The sequence below is a fragment of the Monopterus albus genome, unplaced genomic scaffold (assembly GCF_001952655.1).
Source record: "Monopterus albus unplaced genomic scaffold, M_albus_1.0 scaffold58.1, whole genome shotgun sequence".
Lineage (NCBI taxonomy): Eukaryota > Metazoa > Chordata > Actinopteri > Synbranchiformes > Synbranchidae > Monopterus > Monopterus albus.
Window position 1 is genome coordinate 225,558 of NW_018127938.1, and position 26,679 is coordinate 252,236.

The following is a 26,679-nucleotide window of genomic DNA, read 5'->3' on the forward strand; positions in this document are numbered from 1 at the left end:
GGAGACTGTTACTACTGCGTGGCTGGTTGTCCAGAACCAAGACCAGACCATGCCTATTGCTGCGTGGAGATGGGCCTGGGCATGATTCAAGCTATTGAACAGTTCTGCCGGGAGAAGAGAGAAATGGTGAACATGAGGGTGGGTGTCCACACTGGCACTGTGCTATGTGGTATCCTGGGCATGAAGCGCTTCAAGTTTGATGTTTGGTCAAATGACGTCAACCTGGCCAATCTAATGGAGCAACTGGGAGTGGCTGGGAAGGTCCATTTATCACAGGCTACTGCCAACTTCCTGGATGACCGGTACCAGCACGAAGACGGACAGGTCAATGAGAGAATAGGACAGAGTGTGGTGGCTGACCAGCTCAAAGGTAGGTGCTAATAGTGTTATGTCCTGTCTCAAGCTCATGTTCTCTGTTGGCTTACCTTATGAAAAGGGTAGAATTTCTTGGTTTAACTATAACAAGAATAATGTATAACTTCAAGGTCAGCAGCAGTTGCTACAGTTTGAAGGCAACTCTGAGACTTGTCACTGAAATAATTCCTTCATGAGCCCACAAACCTTGGCATTTTAACTACTTAAGTGCCCTGCAATGTTTTCTTGTCACTCCCAGAGTAGATGTGTACTTATGCCAGCATTATCAGCAGTTCACCCCTCCCCTCCACCGTGTCTCTGCACACATTTAGTTCTCATGTTCAATTTCATTGCCTTCCAGGCGTCCTCAATGTGTCCTCTTCTTTTTACCTCACTCTGAACCCCAGGGATTGCTTTACAACTTACAGTAATGCAACTGTCACATGCTCTGACAGACTTGCCTGAAGGCCTAGCGTCACCTCTTTATCTTGTCCTGCCTTTTCCTTCCCTCTGGCACTGGATTTTTTTTTTTTTTTTTTTTTTAAAAAGCAAAGTGCTGTTATACCTTGTGTCAACAATGCAGGTGTCCACTCTTTTGGGCCATACAAGTGAGGAAATGCCAGGTTCAGCTCCACTGCCCTCAGGAGTGGGTCAGCTCTCCTCCCTGCTGCCAAACACCGACCAAAAGGACTCTCCACCCGCAGATGAATCCATTCAGGGTTAAAAAAAAAAATAAAAATTGAAAGATTAAAAATGCCGACTTGTGCATGGAAATGTAAAAAAAATTGTGTTTCAGTAGAAATACACAGGTCTACTACAGAAGCCCAAATATACAAGACAGGTGTCCAGAGTTGTGTAGCAGCACACTGTTTGGGGAAAACCAGACTACAATTTGGATTAACTGCATGTTTAAGACCTCAAACACTGACAAATGCCCACAGTGATGTTCAGATTTCTTGTTTAACCTACGGTGCAGATAGCCAATTAATTCCAAATACAGAAAATGTTTACAACTGAATTTTGTTCGCCGAGATTAAAATTGTGGGTAATCAATGAAGACTGTAGCACATATTGCTCAGATAGAGCATTTGTACAAATATACAGATGGATTTTTGTGCCAAAACCTGATCACGTCAAGCTGTGTGAATAGTATTAACCAAGGTTAACTAATGCAAGTTACAAAACCACTGCTCACCAAACCCACGTTTTGTTTAATCTTCCAGGAAACCTACAGTCAGCATCTAAGGTTTCTTCGGCCACAGTCACACACAGAGAAAGAAAAGTGTTGATACAGAGTTACAGCTGCAAATTCTTTATTTCTTTTACTACAAGTATACAAAAATGGACAGACAAATCATGAAAATGGATGTTATTTACAGAAACAAGACTGCTGAAGATTGAGGAGCCAACAGGCATGCTGTGCTGGTTTTGAATATCAGGAACAAAACATGGACTGGTCATGCTGAAGACTCGACGGAGGCTGATTGGTTGGCAGGCTACAAGGAACGCAGAAAAAAAAGTTAACAGCAATTAAAATGTCATTAAATTCCTTCCAATTTCCCCAGATGGCATTTCTGTAGTTTTGAATGGGAGGAAATATTCCTCCATACATGTAGATTGCAACAAGTCAGCTTGTCCAGCTGCTGGAAAACCTCCTGAACAACTTAGATGTTTTCTGCTCCACTACAAACTTTCTGGTTTGTCTATCCCTTCCATCTGGGCAGGTACAGTACAGCGCTCTTGTTTGAATACTGTCCTACAAAAGGCATCAGTACATAAAGACATGAGCCCATCACTCGCCTCCTGTGACTCCCCCTCCTGGACTCCACTGCCATTGCTGGCACTAGAGTCACCGCTGCCATTAACTGAGGCTTCCTGTTTCGCTTGTTTAGTATCAGTGTCCTTTACTGGGCTCTCCTCTGGTTTCCTCTGTAAAAAACACAAAACCAGGACAAGGGGAGAAGACTGAAGGACTCTACACCATTATAGTCCACGCAAAAACAACCTTACAGGTTGACATCAGCCCATAGCAAAGCTCAATTTCTACTGCTAACCACAACAAAAGCCACCCCACACACACACTCTAGCTTAAGGGATTTGCAGAAAGCCATGACGCACCAAAGGAGGCAAGCACACAGATGATTTTAACTGCAATATTTTGTTTTTCCCCAGTGAAAACTGGGGTGTCATCTGATTTTGGCCGACTTTGGCGCAAATGACGACTGAAGTCTTTAATCACAAGAGCTTCACCTTTTTCCTGACGAGGTGAGAGATGTCTGAGATGGCTTTGGAAGATGAGGCACTATCAGACGGTGTAACTGGAACCTGAAATTGAAGAGTTTGGTTTGACTGCTGTATGTCATGCTGCATACAAAGTACAGCTGTATGGAACAGTTAAACATGCTCAGTCCTCACCTGGCTGGCTGTTGCAAATGCTGAGGAAGATGAAGGACCCCCATTTTCACATAGGAATGCTGATGAAGTCGAGGCACCACCCTATAACAAATGAGTTGGTTACTCAGAGCCCAAGTTGTCAGTTTGCTCTGTCATTACAGTTACAGTATATGAAATGGATTTTAGACTAGTAAACAGCAAAAAGATGCACCGATAGCAGTGTTGTCTGACAGCAAACAAGACACTAACCAATAATTCCTTCAGTGTGCCCTATTTGATGTAATTTTCCTTTCTCCAAGGTGTTTCAGCAGGCTCCTATGTGCCGTTCGTACACTAAATAATGTGCGAGTCTTCCTTGGGGTGCATGTGGGATTCTACACATGCTATGCTTCTGTCTGTGCCACTGCATGTGCAAAGTGGACTGTTGTGCCTCTAAATCAGACATCTCAGGGAGATACCCGGTCATACTGAAAACTGGGCATATGTAAACATTTTTTATACTTTTCAAAAAGGAAAAAGTTTAAACCTTAGATGATTTTCAACCTTTAATCAGCACACATTCCCATCAGTCCTATGTACCCACTAGTGTTTGCTGGATGGCCTGGGAGGCAGTGCTGGCTGTTCTCTCGCTCTCCTTAGCATCCTCCACCTTTTCCCTGATGTCAGGCAGAAGCTGCTTCAGCTCTTCCATCTCATTCTTGTCTTCTGATGCGGCATCTGCCCCCTCTGCTGCATCTATTGCTTCCTGTAACATGGCTACACAAACAATGAGTGAACTTTGTGTGTTTTTCCCACTGTCACTGACTTTCTGCCAGTCACATTTTTATCTAACGATTTATCACAGATACGGTTTGGAACACTGGTGTTTAGACGAAGATGATCTTACCCAGACGGTTCTCAATGACTTTTATGGAGCTGTTGTAGTGCTGGATGGCCTGGTTGTACTGATCCATGTAGCACAGTGTGGTGGCAACATGGTAGTGGGTCTCAGCCAGAAGACGAGTGTGGGGAGGCAAATGCTTCAGCTGCAGGGCGAGACACTCCTGGAAGTCTTCTAACGCCTGAGGGTAGTTACCTGGCAAAGACAATGCATAACATAACATAATTAGTTGCTACTCTAGTGGTGAATGAAAGCAAAGTTTTTTGGGGGATCATATGAAAGGCAACAGTTGCAAGCCAACCCTGGAAACCAGTCTGCTGTGTGAAACCTACCTGATTCAGCACTGACTTCTCCAAGTTTTAGATATGCCTGGGCTGCCATCAACTGGTCTTCTTTGGTTTCCTTTCTGTGGGCAAGAGTAAGAAATTAACTACATGAAGTCCAGATATGAATGAGGTGGCCACACAATTATTCATCTCTCCAGTCACTTGTTACATGTTAGTGGACTTCATTGTGCACTGCTGTTCTTAAACAGTGTTGCCATTACCTTGTGTAAATGACTTTAGCCACTTCCAGCATCTCCCAAGCCAACTGCAAATTGCCAACTTCCTCCTCTTCCTAAGGAAGGCACACATTAAGAGCTAAATATTCAGAATTATGTCCAAGACGACTTCAACGCACAGGACTCACCTTGCCCTGTCCATTTTTCTCTTCATCCTCTTCGTCTTCATCATCATCATCATCATCATCATCATCATCATCTGTGGGAGCAACAGGATTAAGTTCAGAGCTTTCATTTTTCCTGTAGCAAGTGAAACAGTGCTCCAAATAAAAGGTTTCCTCAAGAGTACAGTAAACATGCGCCAGTGTGTTCCCCTTCACCTTTTGTAAGACCAGTTAATGTTGACAGTTCTGTCAATACCAAGCCTGTGCTCCACCCATACAACAGTGCTCTGTCAATACCAAGCCTGTGCTCCACCCATACAACAGTGCTCTATATCCAGACATTTACTGCCCTCTGAAGACTCCTTGTCCTGCTCAGCCTCAGATTCTTCATCTTGTCCTCCATCTGACTTTGTTGCAGTCACATCTCCCGTCTGCTCCTTCACCTTCTCCTCTGTCACAGTTTCCTCTCCATGAGACCCAGCAGCAGGACTCTCTTCCTTAGCATTCACAGGAGCACCTGGAGTCTTCTCAGCTTCCTGGAGTGAGCTCTTCTCTTCGCTGCTCACAGGAGATTCTGAGGGTTGCTCTGATCCAGTCACACTTTTGACTGGGGACTTCACACTATTTTCTTGTGTCACCTCAGCAGTACCCGTTGGCTCTTCAGACTCCAGGTTGCCGTCAGCTACCCCAGTCTTTTCCTCCTCAGCCATTGCATCATACACCTGCTTTCGCAGCTCATCTCTAGTTTTTTCTGCACCAGAGTGGCACATGAGGAATTATTTTGTATTAGTTAAAAAAAGTCAAGCACTTCCTGACAGCCTGATTGTTCAACTCCTGTGCATTTTGTCATAAGAAATTTGTATTACAATGCCATCTCAAATAACCACACTGACCATTAAACTCAGGTTTTAAAGTGCAGCAAGCCTAGTAATCATTCATGTTGGCAACAGAGGCAGCCAGGTTATTTAGAGTTCATTCTGTGAGATGGGGTTTGATAACAAATGACACCTCAAAGAAAACTGAGAAGTAATAGAATTGACCTTAACTTCCAACCAGAAATGAGACACTTGTCTCAATCAGGCAACCCCTTGATAACTTGAAATACCAAAAGACACCAACCATCAAGCTTGTTTGCACTCTCAATATTGGAATTTTCAGGCTGCTCCTCTTCCTCTGATTCTTCTGGGACTCCCTCCAGCGCATTCCCAAGGACACTGTTCTCCATCCTAACCGAAACAAAGACAATTAGGTTATCAATCCTTTAACACAATAACTTCTGGAAAATACCACAATAATCACTTTCACAGTGATGCAATCAGCTTTGTCTCGTCCTTACCAAAAATCACCTATTACAGTAAAAACTTAAAATGTTAGCAACCTACATTAACCAACCTGGCAAGCTCAAGTAGGGACTTCCCACATAAGAAGAAGGCCTCACCACACTCGTATGCAGTTTCCCCATACTTTGCAGCACTGGCAGAAAGACAAGTGAGGAGTGGTGCAAGTTTTATTACGAGGCTCAGAAAACACCCTTAAACATCCCATTCATTTCAAACTTTCAATTTTTCACAGGATGGCTACCTATTGGCATATACAAACAAATAGTGAGCATTATTTTCCAAGCCGAATTAATAACAGCTCTCTCTCCTCAGGTACTTACAGCATGCTGCAGGCGTCCTGGAAAACACTGACAGCAGAAACCACATCTCCCATCACTAAATGCCTGTTTCCTGTGCCAATCAGTTTTTTAGCCTCCTCCATGACGTCGACAGAGCTGCAGGGGGAACAAAGTTGTGCTCTATACTGACATGGAATGAACTTTTGTGCATTTGCGCTTCTTTCTTTTAATAAGAATGGACTAACTCACATTTACAATGTTTCTTTTTGCATAGATAAAAGACGCAGTCAGTTGTCAACGAAAACACATGCAGAAGAGTTAGTTTCGCTTAACTTAAGGACACGCACCTGTCTGCTGCAGCTGATGATGAGCATGGCTTCTCCTCCGCACTGCAAGAGTTCACATTAGTGTTAAGGCAACACCCATACGAGTCACCTGACTTCAATGAAATAGTTACGACAACCACTGTCAACGTTGACCCAGAGTTCAGGTTACGTCCGTAAATGTTTACCTACGGCTTATTAGTACCGTATGGTTTAGCCAACTAGCTTTTATGGCAGTGCTATCCTTTAACAGTTTGCAATCGCCGTCTGTTCTAGTTACCAACCCCATTACTTCAATAATCACCGTGAATAGCTGCACACTTGCATAATCTAGATAAGTTAACAACCAACGCTAAACACAAGGTCGTCAACGTTAGCCGTGTTGTGTAGCTAAAAAGCTATCTTGCGAGCTGTGTTTTTTCGGTATTATACAGTAAACAAGTAAAAACGACTCGTACCTCTTAGAGCTGGGTGCTGTAGACGTTTCCTCTGGCATGTTTCAGGACTACAGAAAAGACGGCGGAGAGCTAGCAAACAAACGACCTAAAATACAAACGATCTGTAATAGTCTTTGTTGGCGCGCTTAAATAGAGAAAATAAGACTTCCTATTTCCGCTTAACCTGGAACGCGGGAGATTGGAGTTAAAGGGACCGCAGTAAATATCATGACGCGTTCAGGTACCGCGTGGCTTCAATTTAGCATAAGGTCAGAATCTGGCAAAAAAAAATAAAAATAAAAAAATAAAATAAAATAAATTTCACCGCTGGCGTGATCTGTGTACATTAACGTTACATGAAAGTTCTCAGTACGTTTTCAGGTCATTAAATAAAAGTACCAGCACAATGTTAAAATCGAAGTTGAACTGTCGTGAATTGAAAATGTTACTTAAAATAAAAGTATGTCAGCATAATAAAAGTATGTCTTACAAAATCTAAAGCATAATCATTTAGGAGAAAAGAAAAAGTAGAAAGATGGATTTAGCCATTTGATTGGCAACGGAAAGATGGACTCTGGCATGTGATTGGCCGTTTGATTGGCACAGGAAATATGGAATCTGGCATGTGATTGGCCGTTTGATTGGCACAGGAAAGATGGAATCTGGCATGTGATTAGCCTTTGAAAAATGGAACCTGTATATGTGGTTGGTTGAATTTATACACTATGCTTTGCTTGACAGGTAGCAAGCGCCAAACGTACGCTGTAACACATGAGGACTTGATAAAATATGATTCTGTTATAGATTAAACTACAGAACCTATCTATAGGGTATATGTGTAGAGCTGAAAAAGTTTAGTCAGTTAATTGACAACCTACAATCAGCCACTGACCACACATCAGAATGTTGAACTCGTTCATTATCCCAAATTTTCGCGTTATTTTCTGAGAGCCAATGTTGAACTCGTTCATTATCTCAAATTTTCGCGTTATTTTCTGAGAGCCTCGTTGGCGCAGTAGGCAGCGCGTCAGTCTCATAATCTGAAGGTCGTGAGTTCGAGCCTCACACGGGGCAGGTATTTTTTTCCTTAATCCTCTTGCAGGATGTTGTTTTTGGAAGGCGTGACAGAGCGACAGTTTCGAGCCTCACACGGGGCAGGTATTTTTTTCCTTAATCCTCTTGCAGGATGTTGTTTTTGGAAGGCGTGACGGAGCGACAGTTTGGGTAGATGTATTATATCGCGGTTAACTGATTGTTGGATTGTCCATGTTGTCATAGTTAAGCTAAGACAACTAGCGAGTTAACCTGCATTTGTCAGTTACATTTTGGTCTCATGTTGGAAAACCCTTTGGGCCTCTTGATAAAGTAACATAAATAAATCGTCTTTTTGTCAAATTGTTAACAAAGAAGGGTCAGCTACTTAAGTGACCTACACTAAATGCAGGATACTTAGCTAACAAGTTGCATCAACATTGTTTATAATTGTTATGACACATGTTGTTACAGTTTCGTAAGTTTCTTAACAGATGTTTGCAAATATTGCCAAGCTATTTTATAATATGTTCTCCAACGAAACAGTATTTTGAGTGCATATATCAATAACTCAGCTGGAGAGGGAGAGAGAGAGAGTCGGAGAGAGAGGAGTGTCGGTTAGCCTGGCGCTGGGCTCCAACACAGACTCACTGGCTGCAGATGAAGTTTTCAGTCACACTTACCGTACGAGACCACTAGGAATTCATACGAACCATCCAGACTCTGTATCTTCTGACTGAGATGTTGCGATGTTCCGTGCAGTCTTACAAAACGTGGATTTGTTTGGGGTGATTTTTCTGTTTTGCGCTTTTTTACAGGAGAGCGGCTGCAGATCGGCCGATGCAGACAGCTGTCATGAGGTGAAGACAGCCTACATGATGCGCCAGATAGGTCCGGTGGAGCTGGTGCCAGACAGACCGGGAACAGGTCAGTCAGTCTCTAGAAATATAGTAGAAATTCAATAGGAGACTCGAAGTACTTGAACTAATTGAACTTCACTTAAGTATCTACACTTTATGCTACTTTAAACTGTATCTACTAAAGTAAATATTGTAGCGTACATGTTACTTTGCAGATCAAACTTAAGGAGCGGAGACGGGGGATGATTGTAACACGATTTCTTTGAGCATCACTAACTCAGTGCCTGTGACATTCCTGTAATGTTACTGTTACTGGAGGCCCCTGAGCAGACCTAAAACATCCTGGATATACAGCATTTCATGTAGCTTGGGAATGCCATGGGATCCCTCAGCTGGAGCTGGAAAATATTGCTGGACGACCTGCTGCCACTGTAATCTGACTCTGGATAAGTGTCAGAAAATGGATGGATGTTACTGTTATCACTGCACTGGCTGGCAGTGGGCCTTGTGCTTGTTAACAGCTAGTTAACACCATATTATATATGGACCTTAGCAATCTCTGTCGGATATTTCTGTTCATTCTAACTGCAGGATCTGTGCACCAGCTTTTAAGAGCATCCCTGGAAGTTAGAATCCTTCCCTCCAGCAGTCACTGATATGCTGCAACTATCAATGAATTATCTTGAGAGAGATGTAAATTTTAGTAGGGTTTACATATAGATGATTGGATGTTTGATTTAAGATGCCCACACATCAACTTACATTTAATTGGAAAAATGTGTCACTCACCAGGCTGTCACTATCATTGCTTCCAGGTTTCAAGTGAAAATTAAAAAAAGGTCGGTGGTTCATGTGAAAACTATCCAGCATCAAACATATCAGACAACAAACATATCTAAGCTATGCAGCATATTTAGCTGATGAATAAATGCTGAGACGAGAACAGCGGTCACTGCTGGCCATGTTAGTTTTGGAGTGACTGTTTCCAGGCTTGAATCTGAGATTGAGAGGTGAAGTTTGGCTGCATGAGGCTTCCTGTTGAGAAGTCGTGGATACATCGTGCATGATCAATAAAACTCTTAGTGTCTGCCTGGTTTTCCATCCTACATCCTGCTGCTTTGGTCTGTCGAGATGACAGGGAATCACTTCAGAATTCACTGAACCTCAAACCCACATCCTCAGAATGTCCAAGGAGGCCTCCAACACACACCTCCAGATTTCACAAAGGATGAAAACTTTAGAGCAGCCTTTAGACATCCTAGGCCATTTGGTCACACATGTCTGAGCTGTATTTTTTAGAGCTTTGAGCCTTCACTTTAGGTGTTGAACATCAACAAAATTAAACATTTAGTAGATATGTAATTATTTCTATTAATCACTAAATAATATTATTCAAGGTCATAGTAAAGTTTTCTAAAAAAAAACAACAACCTATGCCTTCCATTTGCCATTCTGTGTTGGATTTACCTTCTCTGTTACTGAAAATATACAATGTACAATTATACTGTTTACCCAGGTCTGAAACTATTTCTCGTGTCTCTCTCCCTCAGATGAGTCTCTCCAAGTGTGTGTCCACCCTGGACTTACATGCTGTACGAGTAAGATGGAGGACAGCTACATGACGGCTGTTCGCAGTGAGACGCAGCAGAAGATGCGGTCCTACAGCTTCGAACTCAAGTACCTTATTGCTGGACACACCAAGGCCTACAAAGGTGGGGGCAGGAGATAGAGTTATAGAAGGAGGAAATGGTGTTGATTTTCCATTTATTGCTGAAGAGAAAAGGATATCGGAGAATTGGGAAAAGGACATTTTTCATTTGCTTAGGAAATCCCAAAAAAAAAAAAAAATCCTGTCATATACGTATTTTCTTGCATTTGAACAAGTGCTGAAACTGGTTATAGAAGAGCGAATCAGTTAATCTGCAGTTTTGGTAACTTGTTACTTATAGTTGAAGTCAGTTTTTAAGCAAAAATGACTTGGTTCCTGTTTTTCACATATGAAGAATTGCTGCTTTTCTGTGATATATTTCATTGCGAGGTGAATATCTTTGGATTTTGCATTGTTGATCGGATAAAGCATGGAATTTCTAGACTTTAGATTTTCACTATATTGTGACATTTTTCATATAAAAGAAGATTCAGGAACCTAAATCCAGGAAACTTCAATAGCAGTGATGATTTTGATGTTTAAACAGTTTTGCCAGGTGTCTCTAGGCCCCTGTCATTCTCGTGGTGGGTGTTCATCATGAAACAGCTAGTTTGTGGCAGGGTGCTGATGTGAGGCCATTTTATTTTGTGAGGCGCCACAGTGGCTAGCCAAACAAACAACTGATGTTCGATTGAATCTTTGAGAGAGCAAACTCTCAGAGGGAGCAGCGGAAAACTTTGTTACAACTCTCCTCTCGCTTTCTCCGTCTGTCCGTCTTTGTCGCTGCAATAATCGGGTTTTGTTCTTGACCAATGAGAAAGCGACGGACAGAGAATGTTTACATTCAGTACGTATCTGCAGCAAAGTGTTGTTGCCGTGGGCAACAGCCAGTCTCTGCTCTGAATAGGAGGAAGAATACTCTGCTTGTCCACTTGTCTCTCAACACTATTCACCAGTCTGTGTGAGTGTGTATGTGTGTGAGAGAGTGACCTTGTGCATGTGTGTGTGTTCATGTAGTGCGGAGATTATGAGAGGGAGAGAGCAGATGAAACTTAGCAAAAAGACATGGCAAACATGTCCCTCTCTGTTTTCTTTTTTCATTGCTCAGTCTCTCACCTTCTTGTCCCCTGCTACATCAGAATGCGCTCAGTTTCAGTTTCAGCTGCTACTTCTGCCCAGTGGAAGGCTAAACCATCCATGGGTCAGATTAATGCAAAAGACCCACACATGGAGGGCCCTAACTGCAGCAAGTAAGAAGACACAGCATGAGGATTTCCTACATGTACTTGAATTTTAGCAGGTTTAAACAATACAATAGTTTATTCATCCAAACCACACATGAAGAAAAGATCTTTTCTCCCCAGAGACATTATATCTAGCCATGCAGATCATTTTATATGCCCAAGTTTTGAGCTATCTCTGGACAAGTAAAATCAAAACCTCCTTACTGGCAAGTGAGAATTTTTGGAATTTGGTTGAACCTACTCTTTAATGAATGAAATCAATTTTGCACAGCAGCAGAGTTCTTCAACAGCTGAGCTAAATCTCATAGGACCCTCTCTCTAAATCAGAGTGATTATAACCCACTAGAGACACTGAGACATGCCCAGAGCGGCTATAGTCGGGCTCTGTTTACACCCCATGGATCACTTTAGTGTGAGAGCTTGTGTGTGTCTGTGTGTGAATATGTCTGCATGCTTGTGTGTGTTTTTTCTGGTGCTCTAAGACCCTTGTGCCCTCTGCTCCATGTCGCAGCTGTTGTCCAATAACATAGAGTAAAGAGCTAATCACATGACCCCAGAATAAACTTTGCAGTGTCACCTGATGCCGTCTGTATTTGAGTTGCTATTGCCAGGACATGGGTATGCAAACACATAACATGAGACATTCTCACTCGGTGCTTTAGTATTAAGAGCCCTGTCGCTGCTGCTCCACTGCTTCATTCCCTCTAACGTTGTTCTCCACTCACTTTTTTTTCTCATCTTATTTTATCTGCTCAAGTACAGTTGACTATGAATATAAAGAATTGCAACAGATATCATGTCAGTGTTATATAAGGTCACTTTTACCTAAATAAAAATTAGATGCACTGTCCCTAAATTCTCCCCACATTCCCATCACCTGGAGAGTCACGTGGCTGCAGCTGCGCTGGTGAAATACAAAGGTGTTAAGTCATGAATGCTTAGACATGCAATGTGATTGACATGGTGAAAGTCAGATAAAGGTTTCTCTCACTCTCTCTCTTACTCCCAGTAGTCTCCCAGTGTGTGTGTGTGTGGATGCCATCAGACTGACATAATCTCTTTTACTTGGCAGGTTTCATCCATGTTCACAAACACAAGCATACTGCCTCCGTTAAGGGGAAGGTGCTGTCCACTTTATTAACATGTGTGTTACACTGGTAACATGCACCTATTTACATGCAGTACTGGAGTTAAAGTACTTCCAGTAAATGTTACTTTCCACCAACAGTAAGATGTATTTAAGGTACATTTTACACACCCAGAAGAATTGGTGTGTTACCCTCATTATGTTGACCAGTGATCACAGAAGAGGAAAGCACTCAAAGACAAGGAGTCACTTGTCATACAGTGATAGCTCGTCACTGAGTGCAGTCCTGTTTTGTTATCATTGTAGGTGTTGTTGCAAATATTAAGCGTCTGATGATTTTGGCTTGAATATAGAACTATCCATTCATCCATCCATCCATCCATTATCTATACCGCTTATCCTGAATAGGGTTGTGAGGGGGCTGGAGCCAATCCCAGTTGACATTGGGCAAGAGGCAGGTCCACCCTGGACAGGCCGCTAGTCTCTCACAGGGCTGACACTTAGAGACAAACAACCACACACTCACTCCTATGAGCAATTTAGAGTCACCAATCAACCTAAGCTGCATGTCTTTAGACTGTGAGAATACACCTGATATGCTAACTGTTAAATTCATTTCTCTTGCTTTTTCTGATGCTCCAGAGACCTTTGAGTCGCTTCTGACCTTGACATCAAACCTGACCAACACTCTGTTCGACAGCGCCTACTCTGGTCTGGCGTCCGACTGTCGTCCACTTGTGTTTCAGCTGTTTACTGGCATCAAACGCCACCTCTATGGAGACACAAATTCTTCACTGCACAACACTGTGCGTCGATTCTACGATGATCTTTTCCCTTTGGTCTACCACCGTCTCCTCAACCCTGGAATCGGCCGCATATCATCCCTGTCCTATTCCTCCACCTCTACCAATTACGACGACTGCCTGCGGTTGACACGGCAAGATGTCAGCCCGTTTGGACCCCACCCTCGCCTCCTGGTCAGTAACCTGTCTCGGGCACTTGGGGTGGGCCGAGCACTGAGCCGACTGCTGAGACTGGCTGGAGAAGTTATGAATGCGACCGAGAAGGCAACGTTATCCAGAGAGTGTGGTCGAGGCTTAGTGAGGATGCAGTACTGCTCCCACTGCAGAGGGCTGACACTGATACGGCCCTGTACTGGTCTGTGTGTTAACATTATGAGAGGATGTCTGGTAAGTGTTGGAATTTTGTGCTTTTATTCTTTGGATGTGCCCATCTGTTTTGTATATATATATTTATGTTTTCATTATATTGTATACTGTGACGACCGCTGGCTCGGTTGAGAGGAGCTGGCCTGACCCTGTCCTATACTTGACAGTTAACTAGCCAGCAGTGTGCCGGCACCTGGCTCAACAAGGAGGAGAACACCTGGTTTGTCTTTTGTGGTTTTATTGAACGCGGTATCGAGACAAATGAAAACGCTGTCTAAACTGGCACCATGTGCTCTCTAAAGAAAATAATAAAAGAATAAACAACACATCTCCCAGAACTTCACCATCGCCCGCCAACAGAACCAAAAAAAACACGCTCACCTGTCATCCCTCTTATCTCCTCCTGCACCTGTTCCTCCCCCCATCCCACATTGGCCAGAACAGCGCGGCATTTCGCAGAAAACAGCGGTAATACACACAGTAAGTCGTAACCAATACATGCACAGCTTTCACAACAGTGTCAAACCCATTTGCACACAACAGAACACACAAACATTGGCGGCCGGTCAGGGTCGCCACAATATTGTGGGCGATATGAACGCAAATATATCAGATAAGGATTCTGTTTTTGCAAAGCATATGTTGCACTTTTGTGCCGATAATAATTTGATTTTGTCTAGCAGTGAGTTCCTGCCTAGTCAGAGCTTTACATATATTTAGAGACTGGGGGAAACAGAGGGAACCAGCAACCCTGGCTTTGTCCAAAGTTCAACAATAGCCACTCCTACCAGCACCTCTAAATTTTGCCAACACGTTATACGGTTGTTTAATATGTATGCAAAAAGAAATGTAAAATACTTTGTGCTGTAAGAAAGTAAAGACACATGTTAGAGTTTGGAGATTTGCAGAAGTTCAGTTAATGTTATTCTTTTCAGGTCGTGTATATTGTAGATGATGCTGTTTTAGATGCATGGGAGGCTTCGGGGAGTAGTGGCTCTCTCTGCCTCTGCTGAGGCAAGTAATGTTGTTGTATTGGTCCCATCTCTCACATTACTGAATCAGTCATTCACAGCAGTTTATCATTAATAAATTGTTCACACATTAAGTTTTAGACAAATGACAAGAGCACTGCCAAGAGATTTGGCCCTGTCCTCCCTGCGTATTACTGGGCTGCTGCCGGGCAGCTTTAACAGTGCCAACAATAGAGACTTCTTTATAGCACAAAACTGGAAGAAGACACTGTTCATCCCCCTTGAGGGTTTCTTGGCAAAGAAAGTGTGAAGGAGAGACAACTCTCAACATGTTTATCCTATTCAGTAAAGTAAAGGAAAGAAAAACACCAGTCCCTATTCTAGACAACCCTATTAGGTAAAACAACAACAAAAACAATACGATGACATTAAGTAAATTCTAAGGTATAATATAATTGTTTTACATTTCACATTTTGATTTCATATAAGGAGTAAATATTGATTAACGATGTGTCCACTAAATTGGATATCATGCATCATCAGCTATATTTCGGCAACAAGTGTGTACCATCGCAAAAGCTTTGTTGTTTTTAAAATCTATTACCTTCAGTAACTTTTTAGGCAGTATCACTTTGTTGTGCTGCACAGTACATTTTTGAGGTATGTGTACTTTACTTGAGTATTTTCATTTTCTGCTAATTAATGCTTTGACTTTTCTACATTTTAGAAGCAGATATTGAACTTTTTACATCACTACATTTATTTGATATCTTTAGTTACGTTTCAGAATCAGATTAGCTATACATAAAACATATACAGTACATATAAACAGTATAATCATCAGACTTTATTGATCCCTGGTGGGAAATTCACAAAATACCCAGCAGTAATTCAGTCCATAAGCATATAAGTCAGTTAATGTCACGTTTACCAGCTGTATCTTTAAATGTGATGTACACAATAAACCATCAATAATTATAATCTAATAATATGATGTACATTAATATAAACTGTACCATTCAGCATAATGAATACTTTTACTTTTCGTGCTTTAATCAGAAGTATATTTGAACTTCCTTGACTTATGTACATTTAATTAAGTAGCATTTCAAATGCAGGACATTTACTTGTAACAGAGCATTTTTACACTGTATTATTGCTGCTTTTACTTAAGTAAACAATCCAAATACCTTTTCTACCTCTGGCTACACAGTTCTACATTGTTGGCTTTTCCACTGGTGTGAACAGTATAAGATGTTTAAATATGTTAGAATGTTTGTTAAACAGCAATAAAACTAAATACAGGGTTCTTTTCATTAAAACTCAAACTCAAATGCATGCAGACCACCACAGTGGACATGTGAGTAACTTTCTGAAAAAAAGCTTGTTAGGCAAAAACTTTAATAAACTTTTTTTTTTTCAAGCCTCGAGAAAAGAAAAAAACAGGAAAAAATCCCGAGTCAGGCTGTGATAATTCATGCGTGAAATGGTCAAGGCTAATGCAGCCTATTTAAGACAAGGTTTCACTTCTCTCTACCTTTCCACACAGCCCCACCCTGTAATCTTGCTCCTCAGTTCTCCTTTTTTGCTGTCAAACCTTCATTCTAGGTCAGTGTTGCAGAGCTTGGTGGCCCCTGGGGAAATTTGGTGGTACTGCTCCAACGGATAGCTGCCACTTTAGCGACCAGCAGCAACCACAACAACATGGAGTTAGCTCTGTTAGCAGTGCGAAACCATGTGAATGACGCCATACTACATGCTCAGCTACACGGGCCACACATCACAGCCACAGTAAGCAGGGTGCATGATGGTTTGAAGGGGAGGAAGCACAGTAAAGGTCGAGATGTCAAAATGCACTGATAATATATTTGCAGAAATAATGTGTAAAATTGGTTTGTTACACTCTATATACTTAAGGGACTAATTAAATGTTATAAATGTTATACTGAATAAAATCAAGTGCTTAAAACTAAATCGGGTTCCATAACAGAATGATAAAGAATCCTTACTCATACACCCTAATAATAAAGTCATTTGAATTTTGGACACAGAGTGAGGAAGGCTGTGGGTTTCTTTCAGCTTGTCTTGGATCTCATCACAAAAACCTTGTACCTAGATGGGCTAAAAACAGCCTCATTCTTCAGAGGATCTGGGGTTCCCCTCACTCCCCTGTGAGTGTGAATACAGATCTAGTGCCAGACAAAGACTGTGGTTGGCGGGACAACCGATACCCAGAATGCAGCTTGAGAAAGTTTCTGTGGCTAATCTCTGGACAAACAGGCGACACACAAACAAATGCATGCATGCACACACAGTGCTGGAGAAAGAGAGTAGCCGTGAAAGTTTGAGAGATCTTTGTGGACTTAGTAAGAGTAGATTCCTGAGAGAGAAACAAATACACATAAGAATAACTGCATCACTAATTGTAAAAATACCACTTCATTAAATATTTGATCTGCTTTTCATTCATTAGACACATCATGTCATCAAAAAGTGGTTTGTGTTGTGTTCCACCATGTTGGGTTTTTACAAAAATTCGCTTGGTTTGCTGGCCCAACAGGACATTTTTTTACGTTGCAGTTTTCATTGCAGCTTCAAGTTCAATATTATGTTCAAAGTTTACATACGTTTTTGTAATAAATGGAATTTAAGGGACATGTTAGAAATACTAAATACAGTGCTAAGTCTATGAATATGAAAATGATCAAAGTCAAAGAATCGAGTAGCCTATAGCTCTACATTAGTGATTCCCAACCTGTGGTACTTGTAGAGTTCTACATTGGCCAAGGGTTAAACTGACTCTGGAGCTTTTTCAGATTGTTCCTCTGAAAAGCAGCCACAGAATCAGTGCTTCCTAAACTCTACGCTGCAAACTGTCTCCTCCTCAGGTAGAGAAGGTGTGTGGTCCCCAGGCAGCTGGCCCCATGATGGCAAGTGTAAATCCTACCACCTTGCATGTCGCAGCCTCACTGGGTCCTTCTGCACTTGCAACGTCAGAGAAGTCATCTGTGATGTCACCGCTCTCAGTTGGCCCTGCTGCTCATCAACATGTGCAGCTACAATCCCCAAGGTGAGTTACATAAGCTGTCAGAGATGTGAAGTCTTGAGGCAAGCTAAGGTAAAAAATTACTGTAGCTAAGTTAAATCAGGGAAGAGAGTGATGTCTAGAGGGTCTTTTTAGTTTTATCCTTCAGTCATATCAGAAAATCTGTTTTGTGTGTTTGTGTGTGTGTATGTGTCTACATGTACCCATGTGAATTCCTCCAGGCCGTTCCCTCTGAAAGGTTCCAGAGGTGAGAAGAGTCGAAGCCTTAAAAAACTGTCCAGGTAAATGAATCTTCATCAACTTCATCTTTGACATCCCAGCTAGTCGTCCATAACTTCCACATCTGATAGTGTTGGTTGCAATATATGGAATTTAATCTGTTCGTTCATTACAAAAAAATTAATTAGGTAACAGGGTTTTTTTTTAACATTGAAAACATTTGTCAGAATGAGCTAGTGCAAATATTAGCCAACTCATCTATGTCCACTAGTAATTAAAAGAAAATTAACTTTTAATTCTCTTTAGCTTTAATTGCATTTCAATAATGCAATCCTATTATTTTTGTCAAAGGATGAAGTTAGTTTCTAAAAGTTTGACTTTTGAAAATAAAACCTGAAATCTGACAACTCATTAAATAAAACCATATCAGATTTTCATTATGTGCTATGAGATTATTGCTCGCCCCTATGCTCCCAGTCTAAACTGGAAAACTAGAAATATGTGGTGCATTGATACTTCTTACTTACAACAACCAAGCACTCCACTGTGTGCAATGCTCTCTCTCTGCCTCTTTATTTCAGGGAGTTCGAGGGCTCGATCCAGCGCTACCAGTGGTTTTTCTCAGAGCTGCCAGAGATGCTTTGTGAGAGTGAGCTGGAGTTTGAGCAACACACATGCTGGAGTGGCGAAGATGTCGTAGAGAGGTGTGTGTGGCATTGTAACTTGTAGTATGTGGATGTGGATGACTAGTCGAGTTTTCACATTTGGTGACAAGTTCTTATTGACAGTGTGGTGTGGATTGGATTTAATCTGTGTTTAAAATGTTTTTTAATGCGTATTGTCAATGTTTTAATTACTCTGCATTTTCTGTCATTTAAAATGCAACCCTATCTGAGATAATGTGATTTTTTTTGTTTCATTTTAAAGACAGAATTATTAATTTAGTCAGAATTATTTTTAAATTTAAAAGGGACAGAAGTGCAGGATATGACTGTGTGTGTGTGTGTGTGCTTGTATGGCAGTGCAGGGCTAGTATAAGTTATATACCATGGGAGCAAGGGCATTTTGGGAAATTAGGTACCTTTTTGCAGGTCCTCACAACTTCATGAGACTGTCTGAGGGGTAAAACTCAGTTTGTTCAGGTTAGAATTAGGTTTGTGTTAGGTTAGGGTTTGGATACGGGCTGGGGGTAGGTGTCCTCATAAAGATAGCTGCTCAAATGTGTGCACACGTATGAATGTGTGTTTCGTGCATGTGTGTATGTGTGTGTGCCTGTTTGTCTTGTTTAAGCTGCTGGTGTGATCACCATGAGAAAGACTGAAAACGAACTCTATGACCTTCACAAGCCTGTCACCCCCCTGCCCTGGCAACTGTTAGGACCCCCCCACACACACCCCCCTACCCATCACGCACACAGTCATACAGACACACACGCATTCCAGCACTCATAACGGCTAACACACATGCCGACAGCACACAACAATCATGAGATGATTGTGCTCATCTGACACCTCAGTGCACCTAGCCATAATCAACACACACACACATATATTTTTATCCATATGTTGCTGTCGGTGTTTTGCAAATCCATTCATTAGTTCAGCCATCTATTCATATCTCCATCCTATTCATTAATCTTCTCCGCCCTCTGACCCATTTCACTTACAAATGTCTGTGTTAGTGAGAGTGTGTGTATGTGCGAGACAGAGCAAGAGGTGGCGAAAACACACAGAAAGATGAAAACATCTGAGAGTGGATGATGAAGTTCGTCTCCTGGGTTACAAGATAGCCTGACAAGCTAGAATTACACCACTGTCAAGGGAAATAAGAGTGCAAAAGTAAAATAGGTGTCATTTCCTCTGTGGTCTCCAAATTAAGTCTTGACACATGGAATAACGTAATTGAAACATTTATTTCTTTGGGCCTTTTGTTGAGCAACTTGCAGGAATTTTGATAATTAAAATGAAATAATGGAAAAAAGCAATCAGGAAAAAAATAAGATGAGAAAGCTAAACTTGCATGTCTTATAAGGAGAAAGTGTATACTAAACATTAGGCCTTTACTACTGCTTCAAGGAGAATAGTCAGGAAGGACGATGCAGTTTTCAATATCAAACAACTTGGCAAGAGTATCAGAACCTTGAACAACCTAACAATCTGGAAATCAGTGAAACAAACACAAGCTGAACATAAGGCCCATGGCAATATATAAACTAAGGTGGTGGTAGGACCCAACTGACAGCAGAACATTCCCTAACTCCACCTCACCACTTAACTATATCCACCTCCACAAACACCCACAAGGCGAGACACAGACAGAGCAGAGCACAGAGCAAAGCTGGAGTACAATGCTTTTACAGTGCTAAACAAATAAAACCTTATTTAGAGAGACACCCATGTTCCACTGATACAGCTGTTTTCACTTAGTTTGCCTAATTAGATTCCATCATAGGACATTGTAAGTGTGGGAACAATAACAATACAGTTTCTTTATAGTGTATAGTTGTGCTGGAATATTCATAATTGTTACAGTCAGGTTGTTAAATGTGTGTGTGTTTGCGGCTTCCTGTACTTTGTGCAGACGGCACTGTAATACTTGACCGTCTCCAGAAGAGGGAAGCATCTAATCATCGTCCTAAGTAACAGGCGGTTAACTCTGCTTCTACCACTAAACATCAGCCACACCTGATGTTCTCATGTGTTTTGCGTACATTCTTAATGCATGAAAATCTGTTTTATATCAGCCATTAATGGTTCACTGAGTCAGGGAGGTGCTGTTAAAAGGGAGGATTGTCCGGAGGGGGTGAGCATAGAGAAAGTGATACTAAATGCATTTTATTATACCCATCCAAACCACAGCATATCACTTACACATCTGACACAAGAGGTGCAGATATATGCCTCAGGTGTCAGTAGTGTGTGTGTGTGTGTGTGTGTGTGTGTGTGTGTGTGTGTGTGTGTGTGTGTGAGACACACCTATCTAGTGTGTGTGTGTGTGTGTGTGTGTGTGTGTGTGTGTGTGTGTGTGTGTGTGTGTGTGTGTGTGTGTGAGACAAACCTATGTAAATGACTCAGCTGGAATGCAGCTAGCTTCTCTCTTAATATTACACACCTTTCTCAGATCACTATCTCAGGTTAATTCATTGTCACTGTGTGTATGTGTGTGTTTCTGTGCACACTGTAGACACTTCAAACGTTTGCTGCAGGGATGAGACAGAACAAGGTACCTCTGTGTGTGTGCTACTGCCGTAACCGAGGGCAGCAGCAGAGCAGCTTTGCCATTATGGTGCTGGTGATTTATGGCTGTCGTTCTACAGATCTTATTAAGCGTCGCTCAGAGTCACACCTCTCTGTGTCACCTGCACCACACTTTCTGCAGCAGTATCATCTGGTGTCAAGCAGACAGAGCACCGTGACAGTGTGTAATCTGCCCAATAACTCAATCAGAGAACTGACAGCTTCCTGTACATTCAGGAGCACAGCAGGTATTGGACATGAGAAAATGCTTTAGCTGTGCAGATGCCATCTTCTACCTATTTAAATATGAAGCACAATCCACGGGGTTTGATTTATTGCTCAGCCTGTAGATGAAATTTTGTACATTTGCCAGATGGCAGTTACAGGTAATGGGTCGAAACTATTTTCTGTTATGTGAGTAACTTTATTACACAATACTTGTGCTTATCAACCCCACCCTGAGCCATCTCTTTGTACATAAAGATAGCAAATTGATGAAAAATGCAAAAGCTCTGATGACTGTTCACTACATTTCTACTGAACTTCAATGTATTTTCTCATTCTGGTTGAACTTACTCATTTTGATTTACCCTGCTACACTGAAAGTCAGTCAAACTGAAATGAAGCCACCACCTCGTCTCCTCCAGCATCACTAAAACCGATGGCTGACAAATGTTAAGTTAGAATGAGATCTGTTAAGGTTTCAACAGATGAGCTGCTCCTGCCAGAGAGGTATTTTAACAGGGTATCTTTCTGCAGATACCGTAGTTTCATACAGCCAAGGTTGAGTGTCTATTCTCCTGCCCTCCAGACCATAGCGGCAGAGAGCTTTTCTTCATCCTTATATTGCACCAGTCATTACAGGGTTTAGTCCATTAATAACTGACCTTTCTAAATGGACTTCAGTGGTCCCTAATCACAGCTCAGAGTATGGAGGAGACTGCAGTAAGACTGATTTCCAAGTTGACCCACCAGTCACCTATCCTGGAATTGCAATTCAGTAACAGCTGAAGGCAATCCTCTCAGAGAACTTCATGTCAGTGTTTTGTTTTTACAGCTAATCATAGCCCCAGTTACTGGTTTAGACATTATCAATGTTAAAGTTTATATATGTAATGAGGATTATACTCTGTTGGCTTCAGAAGGGATGTATAGTAAATGATTTTAGTGTTATTTATCTGACAGACATCACTGTGTGAGGGTGTGGACAGCCCATTTCAGCCTATAACCTCTTCATCATTTATGTAAATACTTGTATGTTTAATTGTCAAACTATACTATTTGTACAACAAGTCATCCTGCTCGCAAGATCCAGAGATATACATTTTATTACAGTAATTTGCATGTCTCCCCCTACACCCAGTTTTAATATGGAGAAGGTCACAGAATATAAAAATCTTGAGGTCTGTCTCTCTGAGAAATTTACATTTTAATATAAAAACTTGTTAGCAAGCTGCCACAAAACCCTGGCAGCCTGCAGAAACATCTGAGCTGTTGAAAAAGTATTTTCCTCTCAGCTCCTGATCACATGGATGTAATTTATAGACATATCTCAATACTCACCACTGCATTTTTCATTATTAGCTTGGTTGGCTCTTTACTAAGAAACACAGTCACCCTAGGTGATTAAACCTACACTGTCCTGTTGGAAAATGTCCATCTTGTATATACGTCTTTTAATGCTCTTGCAAGCCATTCATAATGATTACCTGTTACCTGCCTGTAATGCTTCTGACTAATTCTCTTAATCATTTTGTTTTGTTTGTGTCTTATCTGTTTATATTAGTTATTTTATTTTTCAGTGTAACTGTGAACAGACTGTTGAGGTAAAAGAGGAGGCATGCTCAGCCAACCGACCTATAAATGAAGGTCAAATCAATTGTCTGTCACTCTTGGCTGCATTGTTACTAATGAGACAGAGAACATTCCCAGCTTTAATGAAGCGAAAGGAAACCGAGATACTTGCCAAAATATTTGTGAGGTGCTGATTTGTGATCTTCTAATTCATTGGATGTATGGTGTTGACAGTGATCCCTGAAATCTTTGCAGGAGTTTAAGGAATCTTGGGATTTTTCCTTGGGGAAAGTCTGGTTTTTAATTGAACTTTTATTCTTTTTCCATCCTTCCCCCTCACCCTCCTTCCTTCTTGTCCCTCTGTTCCTTCTCTTTCTCCTTCATATTCTGCTTTTTCCATTGCTGTGCATTATATAAATGCCAGTGCATTTACATGTACCTCATTGTCCTGTTACTACATCAAATACTCATGTATTCTGTATATGACAGTTGTTCTGTTTTGTACATGTAACATCATGTTGTATTTTTATCAGTTATATTTTCTTATCCCAGATATACAGCAAAAGTCAGTTCTTTGTATAAACAGAGATTAGTGGCGATGCATTTTATTATTTTTGCTGTTCACTGGCACATCTCTGTAATCAATATAAGCAGTTTCCATGGTAATAGTGTTTATTTTTTTCTGTAGCAATACAAAAAGAGATCCATGAGATTTGGTCTTTCTCATAAAGTAAGATTAGCAGGTTAGCCAGCTAGCTTCAGGCTTAACCCGGGTTTCTGGATGCACAAGGCTTGCTCAGTTTGTTTTGTACAACGTGGCAAACTTCCTCTGGAGCATGTTGAGCTCAAAGGATCTGAGAAAAAAAGCACACCCACTAACAAATCAACTCAGTTGTCAGTGCCAGGCCTAATTAAGTCAGACTTACACATGAACACTTTGATTTGAATAAGAGTTTGTATTAAGAAAAATGTATGCATGAATGCATAAGCTGTGTGAGAATAAAACAAAGATTAGTGAATCTTAATTCAAGACCTCATACATCAGAGAGATGCTTCTGATAGGATCTGACTCTGGACCAGCAGGGTGAGCATGACTCCAGAGGCTGGGGACTTCAACACCACACCACTGGGATTAGTCAGGACACTTTTCATTCATCCACCATGTCTTCACTTTCATCTTCCCATAGTCCTTTTCTCTCATTGCCATGGCCAGAGTGTGTTTGTGTTTTCGAGGGTGTGGACCCAGCAGTTTGTGAGTTGGTGGCCAATTGTATTAGCTAGCAAAGCTGGTTTGCAACTTGGAAGCTTGGAAAAATATGACTCACGAATCTTTGTTTCTTCTCTTTTGCTTTTCTCTCACTTCATCTTCCTTTTGATCCACCCACCTCAACCCCTTGCACAGATAAAATGATGTGATATTTGCTTTCAGCCCACTACAGGAAGAAACATCAATATGCAAGATGATATGCAAGAAGCATCGTTCTTAGAGATGACTTTTATTTTCCACTTTCAGGCTACTCTAAGCTGTCATTTAAAAAGTTCAGTACAAAGTCCTTCCACTGTGTGACAGTCCTTCAGAAGGCTCTTTGAGGCTTAAGACTTGGTTTGAGGGCTATTTGTTAGGTTTAGGATACTGTGATGGTAGTATGAGGGAAAGTAAATGCATTATGTCAGTGAATGTTGTGTGCATGCCTGTGTCCATGCATATGAAAAGAATCATGACAGCTGGTCTGAACACACTAGTCTGGTGGCTCTGGGGAAATTTGTGTAGGAAAACTGGGACAGAAGTACTGCATGTCTCTCACTTGTTCTGTCTTTCTGTAGTTATGCAGGTCACGTGGTTGGCAGCACTTTAAAAGCTCAGAGGGAGAACCCAGAGATGACCATCCGCAACACAGATCCTGTCCTGAAAGGGGTGAAACAGAAACTGGAGCAGCTGACACAGGTACACAAACACTCAATTCAAATTAGGACCAGTGAGCAATGTAAATATTATCACTGCTTCATTTTCTTATTGTATTACTTTGTAATAGCTTCACTTGCTTTCAGTGAGAGGGGAAATGTTCAGCCTTTCCCACACAAATGTTTTGGTTCAGACCAGGACATCCTCTAAGCATGTGTGTGTGTGGGAGTGATGTGTTGTCATCTTTGTGTGGCTCTCAGTCATCTGTGACCACCTCATGTGTGAAGCACTGCTTAATCCAATAAACATAAATGTCAGGGCTCTAAACAGATGTCGATAATACAGTATCACGGAATAATAAATTCATTAATCCACCAATTAAACCAGATGTATGCAGCACTTCCAAAGCCCTGAACACCATAGTAATGTGGTAATGTGATTTGCATGGATGAATCATAAAATAATATGAATATGATTCATAAAAATGATGCATCAAGGTCATATCAAGGTTCATAATGATGATCCATTATTTAAACTAAAGACCTGTGTTCAGGACACTGGAGATGGAGAACACACACTGTACTGGGAGACAGACCAACCACCCCAATAGTTACCGTAAGTTATCATCAGCAAATCACATTAATATTCGTTTTTAAAAAGCCATATAATTCCCTAAAACAACTGTATGTTGTAAATGGAATCAGTTCAAAATAAACAGTACTACAGTGCTTATATTCATTGTAATGAAGCGGTGTGTTGCCTAGTTCAGCATGTTTGTAATAGTTTTGGAATAACAATGGAAGACTATAGGACAGAGGACTAAGCTGTGGATACACAGACAGCAAGATCAATGCTCTTTCCATATCATACATAATAACTAGAATATATAGTATCACCAGACTTATGCTTTAAAGTAATTCATTTTAGCCATTAAAGGCAGAGATCTGAGTTGCTGAGTGCTCAGTCACCAGGTCAAGAGTGAAAACTCATGGGAAAATCACAGGACGGGGCATGTCATGCTTAATTTTTTTTTTCTTGGTGTTGAAGTGCTTTCTGTGCTCTGTCTAATTTTGGTGGTGAGTCCATTAATCATGTTGGATTTACATGAGGGAGGTGCCAAGTCAGCAACCCCCACCATATATGATCACACACCACACTTGCACCATGTAATTGTTTATGTATGAGATCTGCTTTCTCAGGCCCATGAATTCTTTGTTACCTGAATGTGTCCTAATAGTCTAAGATACAAAGACCAGTGAAGCTGGTACACATATGCACATTAACACACGATAATGAGGACAGGAGAATGTTTTAGTTCTTGTAATACACGCCCACTGGATTGGCAGTGGTAACGTTAACAGGACACAAAATGAACCAAAGGGAAAAGTCAGATACAACACAGCTCATCTGCATTGCAGACTGTTGTCAGTTCCAAAGGAGTGCGTCATCTTTCCATCTTTTGATAGCTAGAGAGAATGCAGGTCTGTGCACATAAACAAACCCCATTTGTAGGTCTACATGATGAGTTGTTATTATCCTCTGAATGAGTTTAGAGTCACCTTTGCAAATCCAGAGCCTGGGCTGGGTGTCCTTTATGCCTACAGCCCTAGTGCTTTCTCTGTGGGGAAGCATTCATCTGAGCCACATTAATGCAGACCTGTTATTAATTATTCTTCATTCCTGTCATGTGTGCCATTTACACACTGGCAGAGCTAGGATGACAGGAGGGAAAAAATATGAAACAGGACAAGGAAGCATCCCTGGAATTTTAATTATTTCATCAGCTATGTTTTGGAGG

The 26,679-nt window shown here is 41.3% G+C and overlaps 2 protein-coding genes and 1 non-coding gene across 13 annotated transcripts in view; 2 read left to right on the forward strand and 1 right to left on the reverse strand.

Annotated features, from left to right (window-relative positions):
- Window positions 1-952: 952 nt before the first annotated feature.
- LOC109961754 (glypican-5-like) overlaps window positions 953-26,679 on the forward strand; it is a 43,072-nt gene continuing 17,345 nt past the window's right edge. The window contains exons 1-9 of one of the 5 annotated variants that reach the window (XM_020602840.1): window positions 953-1,073; window positions 8,523-8,631; window positions 10,115-10,276; window positions 13,186-13,733; window positions 16,292-16,474; window positions 17,572-17,753; window positions 17,951-18,010; window positions 18,530-18,652; window positions 24,803-24,923. In XM_020602840.1, the coding sequence (XP_020458496.1) occupies window positions 1,059-1,073; window positions 8,523-8,631; window positions 10,115-10,276; window positions 13,186-13,733; window positions 16,292-16,474; window positions 17,572-17,753; window positions 17,951-18,010; window positions 18,530-18,652; window positions 24,803-24,923 (1,503 nt within the window). In that variant the 5' untranslated portion in view covers window positions 953-1,058. The other 4 variants (XM_020602842.1, XM_020602841.1, XM_020602843.1 and 1 more) reach the window with 4 other exon arrangements.
- nasp (nuclear autoantigenic sperm protein (histone-binding)) lies at window positions 1,651-6,827 on the reverse strand. Of its 7 annotated transcripts, none has more exons than XM_020602846.1 (15): window positions 6,694-6,826; window positions 6,260-6,301; window positions 5,955-6,068; window positions 5,687-5,767; window positions 5,414-5,520; window positions 4,645-5,045; window positions 4,319-4,384; window positions 4,176-4,246; window positions 3,961-4,034; window positions 3,635-3,823; window positions 3,332-3,504; window positions 2,770-2,850; window positions 2,605-2,679; window positions 2,155-2,283; window positions 1,651-1,850 (listed from the first exon to the last, which is right to left on the reverse strand). In XM_020602846.1, the coding sequence occupies exons 1-15, from the start codon at window positions 6,729-6,731 to the stop codon at window positions 1,812-1,814; spliced, it is 1,680 nt and encodes a 559-aa protein (XP_020458502.1). In that variant the 5' UTR covers window positions 6,732-6,826; the 3' UTR covers window positions 1,651-1,811. The 7 variants fall into 7 exon arrangements, with proteins under 7 accessions (XP_020458502.1, XP_020458504.1, XP_020458503.1 ...); XM_020602848.1 differs by having other exon boundaries at window positions 4,319-4,378; window positions 6,694-6,825; XM_020602847.1 differs by having other exon boundaries at window positions 4,319-4,381; window positions 6,694-6,825.
- Window positions 7,674-7,746, forward strand: trnam-cau (transfer RNA methionine (anticodon CAU)). Its single transcript has one exon. It is a non-coding gene; the product is annotated as a tRNA-Met (tRNA).